Source organism: Podarcis pityusensis (assembly GCF_964106645.2).
Source record: "Podarcis pityusensis genome assembly, chromosome: 3".
NCBI classification, from domain to species: Eukaryota; Metazoa; Chordata; class Lepidosauria; order Squamata; family Lacertidae; genus Podarcis; species Podarcis pityusensis.
The window spans coordinates 32,672,170-32,685,162 of record NC_138026.1 but is presented as its reverse complement, the minus strand read 5'-3'; the positions used below and the strand labels follow the sequence as shown (position 1 = coordinate 32,685,162).

Below are 12,993 nucleotides of genomic sequence, written 5' to 3'. Positions count from 1 at the left end.
GGATTCGAACCGCCGACCATGCGATCGGCAAGTCCTAGGCGCTGAGGTTTCACCCACAGCACCACCCGCGTCCCTACCAATGTTGGATTAGAACGTAACAATTATCTCATTATTTGTTTTCTGCATAGTACTAAGACTTAATGCAGCTGCAAAATTAAGGCCAAGCAACTTTGCCCAGGTTTTGGACCACACAGTTGTAGCTGAAGACATGGCCCCTGGCAGACCCCACCATCTTCAGTTTTTCACCCAATGTTCTCTTGTAATGGATGTTCTGACACTCTTAAATACTCTAGAAGACAATGATCTCAACTCAGCCAACTCCCTGAGTCTCCACTTGAACATCATCTCTTCAGAACATGTTTATGTACTTATGCATGTTATAAAAGTCTGTAACATCTTAAATATGAAGCAGAAGAACATATCTTGTGAAAACAGAACCGCAACCAGTGAGGATGTATTGCGCTGAGAGATTAAGGACTGTATTATAAAGGCCAACTGTTGCATGAAATATTTCTGGGCTTCCCTCCAAGTTTTTATGACTTTGAAAGTATAATTTCCTGAAGTGCCAAAATATGGATGAACAGCAAATGGGTGCATTCACTTGCAACCCACCACCCCAACTTGGCAACATGTGATCAGGTTCTCTTGTGGCTGAAAGGCCCTATTAGACATGGTGTTAGTCATGTGGGTACAGTTAACGTGCAAATGTTTACAAATGTAAATGTCAGCCTCAGGGAGGCTCAAGCTTGCCATTGTCCTGATCAATTCCACCACCCCATCCCTAGTTTATATTTACATTGTCAGGGAAGCCTCTTTTGGCACCAATGTAAATAGCACCTTCAGGGGTGATTTATGTTGGGGCCATAATGGAATGGGTTAAACTCCCCATTCCTATATCCCGTGGTCTTTCTCCTGCTTGGGCCCCTCTGCAGTGGTAATTAGTAGTTTGAAAAAAATGTACTGCTTTAATCCACACAATTAACATTAGCTACAATTAACATTAGCTTGGCCCTCCATGAATGAACAACAGAGGGAGATAGGAGGTGGTTGGTTAGGGGTTATACCTGCCTAAGCTGCACCAGGCAAATGAATGGGCTAGAATGACAGGCTTATTTCATTTTCCAGAAGAAGCATGAGTGGCTGATGTTAGATGAGGTAACCCTTTGGGGAAACACACACATGCACAGAGAAGGCAAGATGGCCACACCAATTCCGCTGTAGTTTCTGTGCAGATCTATGGGTTGTGAGCTTCACACAAAGCAGAAAATTTGTGCGTCAGAATTTACTATGTCAGAATAGAGTGAGGCAAAACAACCTTTCCTCCCTGCACTATTTATGAGGAGGTTTCAGAAGGGACAAGAGGAAAAAGGACATATTTCCCTTCACACTCTCCAGAAACCTCCCCCATATTTATATATAAACCCTGGAAGGGTTAGGGGGATATGTACTATAATGTTAAACTCCTCTTCTCCATGTTATTTCAGAAGATTTCAGGAGTGGAAAAGATATATTTTCTATAACTTTCCCAGGAGAAACACCCACTCCTTCCACCTGTGGAAGCAATAAAGAGTTTAGTTTCAGGGCTGACAACTAGCCCTGAACCACGAGCCCTTTACCACTTTATAGGGCAGTGTGTGAAGGTTTCAGAAGAGCTGGGGGGAGGGCACCCACTTCCATTCCTTTGTCCGCATCTGAAACCACCTCCTTCCTTTCAGGAGCCCTGTACAAGGCTCCTGTTTAGGTTGATTGAAACTCTGAGTAGCATCTGTTAGAGGCGGGGGGTATTGTACAGCATTTAGTTGCTGCAACCTTCTCAGTTCTGTTCTGTTCTAATATGTTTGCTTTCTCCCTAGGGGGATCCTGGACAACCTGGGAATCATGGCTATCCTGGAGAACCTGGTCGAGATGGTAAGCCTGTGAGTACTAAAAACTTAGTCATCTATAGTAACTTTAATGCAAAACTGACATTAGAATTGTATCAGAACATTATTAAGGGAGGCAAATGCTCATTATTAACATCAGGATCACGAGTAAGGGGTGACAGTTGGAATTCCCAATCAAGGAGGATTCAGGGAAGATCCATACCTTTTATTGAAAAAGCCACAGAAGTAATATGTCAGTGCTACCCTTTCCTTTAAATTTATAATTTACTGGGTTTTTTGTGCAGCAATTTCTAATCTTACAGTCGGGCGTCATAAATTGTTAATTGTTATTGCGGAAGGGGCATAGAATGTCAACAAGGATATATAATCCAAGTTTCAGAAACTGAAATGATGGCAAGTTAGGATTAGTTTTGTCTTTTCTTTAAAATAGTTTCAGCCATTAAAAAACAAAAAAATGAGTTCTGAATGCTGTGCTCACTCAGTTCTGATGTGATATCTTCACAATAGCATTACGAGAGCAAGCTGCAGCGAGCCCTCGTTCACATGGCTGATTTTTGTTAAGAAAGAGTAGAAGGAAGAGGAATGCAGCTAATTGCTCACTAGCTAGTCTAATGGCTTCCTCCTTGGGGTAAAACAATATGTAACTGTATCCCACCCAAAAAGAAATAAGAAATGTAATATATTGTTCCTGTTAGTTCTTGCAAAAATGTGGATGGACGGTTATCATTAGTACTGCGAATAAGTCTGCAGTGCCCATACTCACCCTGGGAATAAGCTTCTCTGCACATAACTTCTGAATAGACATTTATAGTACTGTGTTGTGAAAGTGTTAGAAGGGAGGCTTTAAAAGGTTCAAATGAGTTCAGTTACTTTACCAGGCAATTAAAGTAAGGGCAAATTAAAATGTTGAAGCAGAAGTTTGGGTCTTTTCCCAAAACCATTCATCTCCTTTTGACTTTGGTAATAATGAATTCAAAGAATTTGGTTTTAATTCTTATGGGCCTTTAGAAGGTTTCCAGAAATCTCAAGAAAATGAGCTCCAAGTTAAGCAACGTGGCCTTTATTATTGTTAATGCCACTTAAGGCATTCGGTTCTTGCCCAGAATGTATGAGGCCTGTGATTTTTTATTTTTTGCATTTCACATTCTATTTCTGGTAAGGAGTCTTTTGATGGTGGTGGTTGTATATTTGGTTTTCTGTATCAGCTCTGTATGGAAAATCTTAAACAAATCCTTGCTGGAAACTCTGTAAATCTGAGGAACATTGCCAATTACTTGGAGAACTCCATGTTGCACTTTATAAAATGTCCAAATTTCTTATTTTGGTTGCTTAGTTACATTTTGGCCATGTTCGTAGGTATAACAGATGGTTGAGATTATTGTGGTGGTTCCCTTTGGATGCTGACACAATGCTAGTATGAAGAGCAGTAATACCAAAAATACACTTCTTTCCATATACTGGAAGATTATATTAGGGAAGAGTCCAATAATTTCAATAAGCAATACTGGAGCCATGTTCAAAGAGAACTCCTAGTTGCAGAACCTGGGAGCAATTTAAAGAACTCTTTTCATGGGTTCATTTTGAACCCTTCAGATAAATTATAAATCTACCATTTCAACAAAATGCTAAAATGCTCTAGGACAAAAAGAAGAAGCAACTTCTAATGTAGCACAAATTATTTCTTACTGTTTGCAGCAATCCCTTTCTTAGTTAATTATTAAGTAATCCCTTGATAATTATGACCACGCAAGCAAGGGTAATTGGAAACAACAACAACAAAAAACAGAGCATTGTAGCCCTCCACTGTACATGAGTGGAGCTGTGCCAGCTAGCTAACATCTGGCCAGAATATGCCTGACTAACACATGAGATAGATAGTGTGTAGGTAGTATATTATTGAACGGAGGCCATCCTTTGAGTTTCCTTTGCCTTTAGGAGTTAGGCAGGTGGTGACCAGCGAAAGAGCTTTTTTGGTTGTGATACCCTGTACATGAAGTGCACTCTCTAGAGAAACTTGGGTGTTGCCAATTTTGATGTCTTCTCTGTACCATATACTGTAAGAAGAACATTGTCCAGGCTTTCCACTATGCATTGTATCTGGTTTTCAGTGATCTCTTGTTGTGCTGGAGAGGTAAGTACCGTACCTAATCCTGCAGCTCAGTGCACTAAAATGTGGATTAGCATGACATCCACGCATGGGCATTGTGAACAATTTCATTGCACTTATGCAAATAGACTTCCTGTCTATTTTATGTAGGCTTCCCCTTTTGCAATTGGATTTATCTGGCCACTATACCAGGAAGGAAATGTAATTTTCCACAACAAAACAAGCTGCTTGCAGCAGGTTTGGATTTGTACAACTCCCCTTTTCATTGTGTTACCAAGTTTTTTGTACTTCTCAGGATTGTTGTGTTCTTGATCAAGCAAATATAAGCTATATTTTAGGTTTTATATGATTAATCGTGATCTAACATAATAATAATAATAATAATTTATTATTTATACCCTGCCCATCTGGCTGGGTTTCCCCAGCCACTCTGGGCAGCTTCCAATAGAATATTAAAATACAATAACCTACTGAAACATTAAAAACTTCCCTAAACAGGGCTGCCTTCAGATGTCTTCTAAAAGTCTGGTAATTGTTTTTCTCTTTGATATCTGGTGGGAGGGTGTTCCACAGGGCGGGTGCCACTACCGAGAAGGCCCTCTGCCTGGTTCTCTGTAACTTGGCTTCTTGCAGCGAAGGAACTGCCAGAAGGCCTTCAGCACTGGACCTCAGTGTCCAGAAAGAACGATGGGGGTGGAGCTGCTCCTTCAGGTATACGTTGCTGTATGCAACTACCTACTTCCATTCAGTCTCTTTCCCCCCTCACTAACTGAGAAAAGATACTGCTAACAAAGACTACCATAATTTAATACTGTATCTCAGACGTGATAAGACAGCCTTCTGCTATCAGTGGTGACAGCCTACATTTTTAAAAGAGAAATCCACATCTTTGCTGTAGCATTTGATTCTAGCTTGTGACATATATTCCCAGTACTGATATAAATAATAGCATAATGAACCATGGAGGAAAAATAAATCATTTTTGTAGTCTTGTAATGTGCCATATATATATATATATATATATATATATATATATATATATCTTCCTCAGATGTCAAGTTGGTCGTTTTCCCAAGTGTAGAAAAGTTTTAGGAAAAATGATAAAAAGTTACGGTAGTAAGAAATAGTAATGGAAACGTCAGAAGACTCGAATATTTCCTTGATCTACCTAAAGTTAGTGATGACTGAGGTTGCAATCCTTACCTCCTCAACTGCAAGGCTTTGCAGAACCACCACTGCATCCACAGCCCATCTGCTCATGGTGGCCACAGCAGAAGATGATGGTGGCAGGATGATCAAGCTCATCACTGTACCAGCTGCTGGTTGGCATAGCAATGGAGTCTGGACTGAGCCTGATGCTGGCCTGTGATGACTGTGAGACTGGCTGGGGATCCTAGACTGGCTCAGCCCCTCCACACCTTTGAAACACCCCATTTTGGGGCTATCCTCTGAGCTCCACCGGTACAAGTACCACCACTGAGTTTCCTGGTTCTAGTTGGGAGTAACTGCTGAAGTTGAAGTCAAGTTCAAACCTAGATTTCTTAGCTTGTGTTTGATCATGATAGGCTGAGGAGAGTGAAGTCTTCATTTCACTCTTTCCCAGCCAACTTTCCATATACAAATTTCTGCTTTTGTCAATTTGTTTGCAGTGCAATAATTCCACTGGATTCCTCCCCTGCAACACACACATATTGGAGTGAAATTTGGTACACATGTTTGGGGCCCAGTTCTAATACCATCTTAGTCTCCATACACATTTTTAAAGAGGAGGAAAAAATGCAAAATACTGAACAATGCAATATCTCTTATTTCAAATATGAACATTTAACACAACATAATGCACTAGCTCCCTTGAAGATTAAGAAAGGAATTGGAAAGTTAGTGTTGTGTGTTCAGGTCAGCATTCTGCACAGTAAGAACCTCTTCTCAATCAGCAAATGGTTTAAGGGTGGAAGAGCCAAGCAACATCTGAAGTGCAGCCTTTCAAATCCTGTGCTTTGCTAATTTTAAAATCAAATCCCTACAGTCCGGAAAAAAAATATAAATAAAGTTCAGGTAGCTTGTAATTGCACAGAGAAGTTTGCTACATAGGTAGAGAAAAAGAGAGCCAGTAGTACTGGTTGTGCGCAAGTTCATGCACAAGATACTGACATCTGCTTATAGAGCAGTACAAGCATAGGCTTGTGTTGCCAGGCTTAGTGGATTGCCACATGTCCACACAGTTATACTTCAGGCTGCAATATTATGTTCACTTACTAGGGTGTAAGTGCCACTGACCTCAGTGCTTTTGAGTAAACATGGTTAGAAGATTGCACTGTTGATTCCACTGATTTCAGTAAACTGGTTTTTTGGGGGGTGTTTTTTTTTTAAACAGACCTTTCTATGAGTCAGTCATTACATGTAGGCTGAAATCCTAAACAAACTTAGGCACAATGAACTCGATGATCCCATGAGTCATGACTCGTAGGCTGTAGTCCCAAGCACACACTGAACTCAGTGGAATTTACTTTTAAGTATTATTATTTTTTGAATAATTGGGGCTGTAAAACACAGATCACTCGTCTGAGTAGATCACATAGCCAGAATAGAAAGGGCTATATGAAAGGACTAAAATGTAGCCAGAAAAACCCCCCTACCCTTAAGCTGTGTGATGTTAGATGCCTCTCCTGATGAGGCTTTACAGAAGTTCTAATAAAAGTATACAGGCCATGTGCCATAAAACTTTAAATATGATGGAATATTCCACTGAATTAGAGTCATTTTATTTTCATGCATGCAGACCTAACTTTCCATGGGTAATGTATGCTCAGAGAGACATGTGACTGGCAAACCATGGATGTAATCAGCAATTTCCAAAGTGAGAGTCTGTGTGGAGAAGACTGGTGTGGAGGGGAAAATGTATAGTGTGTAAACTTGTACTCAGATTTTGGTAATTTGGAACTCAGGACATCACGTGGACTCAACTGTGCATTCCTTTTCTTGTGTACATTGATTTCCCATGTCAGTAGCCAAGAATATAAGCAAAAGCAAAATATATGCTGGATCTCATACCAAAAGTCTGTCTATTCCAGCAGCTTATTTTCCATTGTGGTCAACCATATGTTTTTGGGAAGCCCTCAAAGCAGGTCATTTTTCAGTGTTGTTCCCGAGTAACTGGTGTTCAGAGCCATGGTGTCCCTGTCCCTGGAATCAGCAGATAGCTGTCACGACCAGTTGCCATTAATAGCCTTAGCCTTAGTGGATTTGTCCCTGTTTAAAGTCATCTGAGTTGGCTGCTGTCACCCACTGTTTGGAAGTGAATGCCATACCTTAACTATGTGCAGTTTGAATCAAGGAAATGGTACTGGAAATGGGGGTAGGACTAAGCAATGAAATCCCAGTCTAAACCCCCCCCCCCACCTAAAAAACCTCTCACAGGAGATTTGATTAGGGAATTGCCTGATATATCTGATTTGGCTCTGTTTCACTGAATTGTGCATAATTATATTACAATTATGACCATTGGTTTTGCAGTGATTGAATGTAGAAATTAAAGTGATTTTTTTAAAAAAATGGCAGAAATAGGAAGTACTTATTTTTTTCATCTAATTTTTTAAAAATATATATTTTTTATTTTCAAATTTTATAATCACAATAATTCATAAATTCAATGTTTTTCCAATCAAGAACAAAAAACAAGACTTCCCCCTCCCCTCCCCTGGATTCTAATCTTTTCCCACAAAATTTCTTGCATCTCATTTTATCTCAAAATTCTTTGTTTTTCCCTCTTGTTCATCTTAATTTCCAATTATTAGATTACATAAATGTTATATCAAACCTGCTAACACTTTAATATATTTACAGTGGTCTTTTATAATCTATAAATCTCTTCCATTCCTGCTCAAACTTTCTCTCATGCTGATCTCTGATCTTCGCGGTCATCTTTGCCATTTCGGCATAGTCCATCATCTTAATTATCCATTCTTCTTTTGTTGGTATCTTCTCCTGTTTCCAGTTCAGGGCCAGCAACATCCTTGTGGCTGTTGTCGCATACATAAATAACGTTTTTAGGTCCCTAGGTTTTCCAACCCCTGTTAGTCCAAGTAAAAAGGCTTCTAGTTTTTTAGGGAAAGTTATCTTAAACATCTTTTTCAATTCATTATACTGTATATCATTTCCCAGAAGTCTTATGCTTTTCTACAGGACCACCACATGTGGTAAAAAGTACCTTCCTTTTCCTTACATTTCTAACACACATTAGCTTTTCATCTAAAATTTAAGGCTATCTTGAAAGTCATATACTTTAAAGGTCAGGTGTAAATGTTGTAAATAAACTAATTTGCCTTATTTATTTATCAGAATACTACTATCAGCATAAAAATATGTTAGGCGTTTCAATATAAATGAGAGTTTCATTGACTGATTGATTGATTGATTGGTCGGTCCTGCTTAGGTTCCTTGCTATAGCAAACCTGTTTCCTATTCCACAGCTTGCTTAAGTATGTCAGATAGAAAGTGTGATATGGTCACTGGAAAAAGAGGACAGTATTTTTGTTTTTAAAAAATACAAAACCAGTATATTCTGTTGCTGCTCTTATATGGAGGAAGCACAGGGGAAATTATTCTTGACATGCCTACTGGAAAATAAGGTATCCAAACTGAGAGGGGGAAAATGAGAAGAATTTGTCCTCCGGAAGAGATGTGCACCAACATCCCATATTGCATCCTTTTCTGGAATTTTATTATAATATTTATTCTTCCTTCATAGTGTCCAGTTAAGTGCTGTGCAACTTAAAACTGACCTGGCAGAGCTAGCTTTACTGAGATATCCAGATGCAGACTCTACACGTGGAGCATTGTTGCTGACCTTCTTAAAAGAATATCAAATGTCTCACCTAATAAAGTACTTTTTTTTCTTCTGGTGGTGCCAGCATTTCCTTGAACAAAGAGCTGCAGGATATTGTTACTGACTTTCTGTCCAACAATTTTGTGCTTCTCTCCCTGTTAAGGACCTAAAGAGGAATCTTCTTCACACTGTGTACTTTGTATAAAAGCCAGATACATTAACACCATTTTAAGGCTTAAAAAAACAAACAAAAAAACCCTCATCTTATCTTCATTGTCTTCTGTACATATGGCCCATCTTAGCACACCACTATTGGCTGCGTTTTAGGCTCCCACTTAGATGCTGTCTGAGATAGCCCAAAGAGAATTCCTCAAGTCCCTTATGGAGGCATTCCTTCCATAAATTTTACAAGCAAGGAATTCGTTTAGAGAATGATGGCCCTCTACATCTTCATTAAATTAGTTAGTATTGGGTATGGCTTTCCTACATTTTGTTGCAGGAATTATAGGCATTAACCAGTACCTGGTCTCTGTGGCACAATGTGATCTTTACTTGTACAGGTCAAGCTTGGAAAGGTGGTGGTGGTGACCCTTTGTTTTGGTCAGGGATGGGGTAACTGTGGCTCTTCAGATGCCGCCAGAGTATAACACCCATGATCCCTTACCACTGACCATGCTGGCTGGGACTGATGGAAGTTGGAATTCAAAATCAGGAGTGGCCACAGGCTGCTTTAAGTTGAAAACTGAAAGGGATTACCAGCCATTTTTAAGCTAGATATTTTCTGTCTTGTCAGACATTTTGGACCACATGGTGAATGGAGCTCTTATGTCTAATGCTTGATCTGTGTGGTTGGCTGTTGTTTGTTTGCTTATTTGTTTAATGTGGACATTTCTGTCACTGGCTTGTTATAACTTATTTTCTTGACAATATTCATCGGTTTCCAAAGGATAGTAGTGAACAACAAACCATTTTCAAAACAGGTTCTGATAGCAGTAGCAAAAACATCAAGACTGCAGTTATAACCCCACATTTACTTAGGAGTAAGTATATTGAATTCATTGGGACTAGTACGAATACTGATTATTTGAGTAGCCGAAGCCATTACAAGAAATAAAATACAATCAACTAAACAGTTGAAATAATGATTTAAACCAGGCATTCTGCAATGGGACTTGCTTTTGAGGAGAGATAGTTAGGCTTGCACTGCAGGTTGGTACATTCAGTGACCATGAAGCTACTTGGCAAATCCATTAACGCTCCTTATTTCTCTGGAAAAATGAGACCAATAATGCCATATACATACAACTACAAACAGCTGTTGCAAGGATGAATTAAGTATGGATTGTGGCATGTTCTGTATACTAATTAAGATATGAATGAAAATTTGCTACAGATAATTGGTAATAAGAAGTTTGGTCACCAAAGAGATATTTGTGGCAGCTTTCTACACCAGTGTTGCCACAGTTTCTACGGTGGGGATGGGCAGCTCTTTGAGGTGAGGGGACCAGAACTTTATACAGTATTCCAAATGCAGTCATGTAATAGACTTGTATGGTATTGTGATATTGGCAGTTTTATTTTCTATTTCCTAATCATCCGTAGCATGGAATTTACCTTTTTCACAGCTGCTGCCTCATACTGGCTTGACGTCTTCCTTGAGCTATTTACCACAACAACCCCAAGGTCTTGTTCTTGATCTGTCACCTCCAGTTCAGACTCCATGAATGTAGATGTGAAATTCAGACCCCCCCCCCACAACAATCATAGTTTTGCACTGCATTCCATTTGCCATTTTACTACTCATTTACAAAATTTGGAGAGGTCATTTTGAAGCTCTTTGCAATCTCTTTGTATTTTAACAACTGAATGCTTTAGTATTGTCAGCAAGCTTGGCCTGCTCAAGTCCTAAGCACTTAATCCAGTTGCAACGGGTTTTACATCTGAACTGCAGAAGTGTTGCTTTTAAAGTACACTTTGGTGTAATGTTTGGGTTTCTCTTCTTAGGGCTACCAAGGAGTAACAGGGACTCCAGGGATTCCAGGATCCCCAGGGATTCAAGTAAGTTCACAGCATCTTTTCATAGTTCTAAAGTGGAGTCCTTATAAAGAGGTTAAATGAATTATATCTATAAATAACATTAGTAATATGCAATTGTTCCTTACTAGGGGCCACGAGGCCTTCCAGGTGTGAAAGGTGAAGCTGGGTCAGATGGGGCAAAGGTAAGCCTAGTTTTGATAGCTGCAGTTTCTGTACATTAACACAACACCTTTATGAAGAACTGTATATTTAGAATGTTCCAAAGATGAACTTACAGCTGCCACATTATAACTACTTATAATATATGCCTTTGTGTAGATAATAATACTTCTGGAAGAATTGTGTGTTTGTTAAAAAAAATATTCTTCATTTCTTTTCAAATCAGTTCCATCTTCCACCCTTGCTTGATTTGCTTTGGTTTTTTCCTGTGTTCCAAATTTCCATGGGTTCACAGGATATTCAGCCAATCACACATGGAACTTTCATTACATCTGTATGCTTAGATGTATTTTTGAATGCATTTAATTAGTAAGCAATGTTTCTAAAAGCTTGGCTTACTAAAAAGTTACGATCTTGGTGTGTGAGGCTTCTGGGTGTAGCTGCGCTCATGCCAAAGTGGGTGTGATTTTATTGGCTAGATTTCAGCTCTTCTTTTTATAAACATAATTCTACATGTGTGGAAAATTCAGATGCTTCAACTTTCTGACATGTCTTTTTCCTGGAAATGTAGCATACTTTTGTATGACATGGAATCCTTCTAACCATCCTTTTATATAGTTCTTGTACATCTACAGAAGTATGTAAAAAATCATTGACTGAACCAAATTCCAACGAGCTCTTCAGTGTGCACATAGAGCTCCCAATGATCACATGATTCTCTATAATGTTAAAGGGAACTCAACATGCATAGTGAAGAGGTATGCTTGGGAATGTCTCCTAACATTTGGGGCAAATGAGGGAACCCATGAGTGTTTGAGCTCCTTCCTAAATATAGTGCTTCTAGGTGTGCCATGAGCCTTTAAATCAGATGCTTAAATTCTTCATTCCATGTGAGGTAGGCTGCCATTATGATTTAGCTCAATAGCACCTGTAAAATTCATGTCTGAACTGAAACTTGAAGTCAGGTTTCCTGAGTTGAAGCTCATTTCCTTAATCCAATGAGTGGGAGCAACTGTTGGGAAAACTTCTTCCTCAGTGAAGTTTAGTGAAATGATCCCTTCAATTTCTATATCCACAAATGGAGCAGAGGATTTTAAGAGGAGAATTTGCATACATCTCTGGTTGCTACCAGATTCAGGCTGCAATTCTCTACCCACTGAATTCAATGGAGCAAAGGTCCTCTTCTTGCTCAAGGTGTGGTGCCTTTGGGTGGCTTATATTCTTCTGCTCTTTTCCTTATCTTGTCTCATGGTTCCTTTTACCTCCTTTTTCTAGGGTGAACGTGGACTTCCAGGTTTCCCTGGATTGCATGGGATGCCAGCATCTAAGGTTCAAACCAAATGCTTCTTGTAAAAATTGGTAGGATGTTAAAAAGTATCAAGGGATGTTGAAAAGCAAAAAATGGTGCCTAGTAGCTCGTTCAATGAAAATGTAAATGGTGCAATTACTTCATCCAAGAACTTTTAGCTTCATTTATTTTCAATTAGTGTAGGCAGGCAGCTATACTTACTTAGGATGATCATCTTTTATCTACTCTTTTCCATCACACGGGCCGTGACACGGTGCTAAGCAGACAATTCTCTAGTATACACCCCACCCTGACCAAGGAAACTGGCATTCCCATTTAATTTATCTAGATTGTTTTAAACTAATATTGTAATTTAAATAGTTTTAACCTGCTCTGAGACCTTATGTTGCAGGAAAGGTAATAAATTGAAAATAATAATAGATGGCATATGAAAAACTATGGCTGTGAGCACATGCAATGCTAATCTATGGTTTAGTGTCATGTGAATGAGCAACACTGTAGTCTCCTGCCCCTCTTTTCCTTCTTTATAACCAGAAGGAGGATTTAGTGGTGTTTAGATTCACTGGATTAGTGTTAGATTCGAACCAGGGGTTCTGTTTTAAAAAGAACTCTGGTAAGTTTTATAGCACATCAGCTTCAAACCATGGTTTACAAAGCAGTCTTGTTAAACTAA

At 39.2% G+C, this 12,993-nt stretch overlaps 1 protein-coding gene across 1 annotated transcript in view; it reads left to right on the top strand.

Moving 5' to 3' along the window:
• COL21A1 (collagen type XXI alpha 1 chain) overlaps positions 1-12,993 on the top strand; it is a 108,647-nt gene that overhangs the window by 56,229 nt on the left and 39,425 nt on the right. Inside the window, exons 10-13 of the mRNA XM_080998098.1 lie at positions 1,854-1,916; positions 10,820-10,873; positions 10,981-11,034; positions 12,287-12,340. Coding sequence (XP_080854224.1) covers positions 1,854-1,916; positions 10,820-10,873; positions 10,981-11,034; positions 12,287-12,340 — 225 coding nt within the window. The remainder of the gene's footprint in view (positions 1-1,853; positions 1,917-10,819; positions 10,874-10,980; positions 11,035-12,286; positions 12,341-12,993) is intronic.